The 3,390-nt window shown below is 32.6% G+C and overlaps 1 protein-coding gene across 1 annotated transcript in view; it reads right to left on the bottom strand.

Annotated features, from left to right (window-relative positions):
- LOC130580465 (neurobeachin-like) overlaps window positions 1-2,360 on the bottom strand; it is a 251,330-nt gene extending 248,970 nt beyond the window's left edge. The window contains exon 1 of the mRNA XM_057377984.1: window positions 2,298-2,360. Within this exon, the coding sequence (XP_057233967.1) occupies window positions 2,298-2,348 (51 nt within the window). The 5' untranslated portion in view covers window positions 2,349-2,360. The remainder of the gene's footprint in view (window positions 1-2,297) is intronic.
- Window positions 2,361-3,390: the final 1,030 nt, after the last annotated feature.

The raw sequence follows: 3,390 nt of genomic DNA, 5'->3' as shown, positions 1-3,390 counted from the left end.
AAAACCCAAAAAACAAAGAAAAAACCAAACCCCAACAAAACATTTTACCTGCAGATGAATAGAACTACAAACTGGGGTTCATTTACACATATTAGATGAACCACAATATCCTGCAGAGATGCAACCTTTCAGAAGCAGCACTCCAGGAGTCAGGAGGGAAGCGGAGGAGACTGCAATTTGCACCACTACGGCCCCCTGTTGATCAGTTCCTGTCCGAACAATTATCATGACTCCACCATCAAACCCTACAGCATTAGCTCCTGAAGCACTTACTAGTAAATGGACATCCAGACACAAAATCCTCCTTGTACAGAGGTCAAGGAAACAGCCCTGAAATATCAGATGGGGTATAAAACTAAAAGCTTGCAATTTCCCCAAGTAATTAGGTAGATGGAAAATCGTACTTCCAAGCAAACACAAGAAAATAAATAAACATTTGAAGCTTCAAAATGATGAAGCTCTTCACATTATTCTAGGTATAAAGTGAATCTTATTTTTAAAATAGTTTGAAATAAAACCCAACATATAGTAGCCATAAAAAATAACAAATTGATTTTTGCTGCATTTGTTACATAGCTTTACTGAGATGTCTAAAGAAAGAGCATCACAGAAAGAGCTTAAATTTCTCTCTCTTCCTTTCAATCAATATTTGAGGCAAAGTTTCATCTCTAGGGCCCTTAATGGCAGGAATTCCTGGAGCCAGCAAATGAGTAATGTTAAACCTATGATTAGATGATGAGGCCATCAAAGACACTAGACCTTAATACTACATTCCACTTTATTCCTGAGAACTGCAGTAAAACCAAAGGCAAGGGAAGAAAGGACTGTAAGTTATTCCTGCCCTCAAAAAAAACATTTCAAGAGCTGCTAAAAAAGAAAGAAAAAAAGTTGTATGACMTGAACATAGAGCTCAAAAGCCTTAATGGATCTTTTGGAATTTTCTTGGAACCTAGGACTTCACCATTAGGTAAAAAATTTTTGGAGTGCCCTGCTAAAGAAGGTTTGAAGTTGAAATCCCACTGAGGATTCCTGCCAGGGATGTATTTTTCTTGTACTTTTCCCTAACTGATATCCCTCTAAAAGAGGAGTTAAAAAAAAAGGAAGAGGGAAAATAAAAAAGAAAACAAGACTTAATGATTTCCTTATGACATGAGCTTGAAGAAATGCAGCCTACAGACAGGCAAGGTAAGTTGGAGCACCCTCCCCCAAAATCAGTTGTAAATGTTTACTATTTTCAGAAAGATTCCTCAAAAGTAGATCTTAATTTCAATTGCCCCCAGAAACTCTTTTGTTTTCAGCATATTTTTTGGAGGATGCTATCAATATGCAGCAGTGAATGCTTAAGTAAAGCTACAAAGAAGTAATTTTCTTTGATAATAATATAAGAAGTTAACCTGGGCCTTTTATATACTAACTTGGATTGAGTTAAACTRGTATTATAATTCTGTGGGAAACCTGGTTAATGAAATGCTATTATGAGTTTTTGGGGAAATATAAAAATGTGGAAAGTAATTGGTATCTGTTGGGCCATCATATTTTTCTTATATTTGACAAAATGTACAAAGTTAAAAAATGTTTGCTGATAACTTCTTACTGGCAGTTTAAAATAAAAGGGTGTATACAAAATTGGCTAATAACACTTCTATCAAAACAAGTCATATTCAAATTGAGATATAAATAATCCAAAAAGTATGAGAAAATGTTTTAGCTTTGAATATTTTATTTGTGAAAGCACCCAAAAACATTAATTAATTTATATTTCTGAGAAACCCATTGCTGCTGTGATAAAATCTCAATAATTAACCACAGAATTTTTTATATAGAAATATTCTGTCTCTGCCAGTTCTTGAGTACTACCTATGTCATGTTCCTCTGCTTTTTATATACTGGCAGCTACATAAAATAGTCAATGTTATGTCATGTATAAAGTCAGCATAAAGTAAAATTAAAAAAAACTCACTAATTCAAAGACAGATTTCAACATAATTGATGACTGCAGTATCATATTTACATAYTCAAAATAATAATAGGCTTGAGAGTTCACACACAGAGAAAATGCACAATGTACATCCATACACTTTTAGAACTCAAATATACTTTGTATACCCTGTAATTATAGAAAAAACTATGGAATATATATTTTAAAAAAATCTACAATTTATATATTACCAGGAGAAACTAATTTGTATTTTTTTCTAATGAAATGGAAGAATGAAGCAAACTGCCAGATACAATTCTTAGACTGGCAGTGATTTACAAAAAGAAATTAGTACAATCAAAACCAGAGAATATCTTACCTGTGAACAGAGTAGCATAACCAGTTCAACCACTGAGGTACTCGACTTCATACAAACAAGACCTGCAATAAACAGTCAAAAATCAGTTTAAAAGATCTGCAATGTTTTGCTATTCTAGCTCCATGGTTCCAGAAATCCATAAAATATGGAAAATGTTTATTTTTAAAAACTCAAAGTAACTAAAACAAGTTTCAACCACAATTAACTGAGACTCTGAGTTGCAAGAATATTTAAATGTTCACAAAACATCAAGGAATCACCTGGAATAATTTACACCCGTTCAGGACAGAATATTTTTAAACGATTTTCGGCATTTAGCTTAGTTATTTAAATAAATAAATATTGGTATAAGCCAAAGGAATTTATTGTATGACAAACATAAGTGAACGACTTTTGAATATTGAATCTTATAAATTCTTAAGAGTAAAGTGATCAGTTAAYAACAGGTAAAGAATAAAGCCTCTGCATAGAAACTATTTTAATTTTCATCTGGTAATTGATAATCTTGTAATTGAAAGCTTGAGAACTAACGAAAGAGGCATTCCTGTGAAATCTTATTTTATTAAAATCATAACCATAATTTGTARGGCATGATTTCTTAAAACAAACCTTGAATTATACAATCAAACTGTTAGTCATTGTTTTGTACTTAATTTAAATAATAAATACCTAATAACAATGTCACTGTTGCAAATACTTACTTGCAGCTTTGGAAATGTAAATTTACTTTCCSAGAGAAGGATGTCTTATCTAAGTATTTTACGGATGCATTGTAAGGACACTTGAAGGAAATTTCACTTCTACTGCTATCTTTATATATGCTAGCTTCTGTTATCTAAAACCACACAGACACTGATACGATACTTTAGGGCATAGAAACACTTCAGTCGCATTATAAAAAAACTATAAATTCCCAAGTAAGGCCTATTTAGTAAGGACTAAATAGGAGGCTGAAAAGCTAACTGGTGTGCTTTAAGAAGGTTTCTACAAACAGTGATTAGAGACAAAAGCACTCCTACACAACAGCATGCATATTTATTTAGRGTAGTGGATAAATACCCTTTTGTGCCCATTTTGCTAACAACCCCATCCT

Source organism: Malurus melanocephalus, unplaced genomic scaffold (assembly GCF_030028575.1).
Source record: "Malurus melanocephalus ecotype Western Australia unplaced genomic scaffold, MMel_1.1 scaffold_336, whole genome shotgun sequence".
NCBI classification, from domain to species: domain Eukaryota; kingdom Metazoa; phylum Chordata; class Aves; order Passeriformes; family Maluridae; genus Malurus; species Malurus melanocephalus.
Note: the sequence above shows the minus strand (reverse complement) of the source record. Positions and strands in the feature narration are given on the sequence as shown.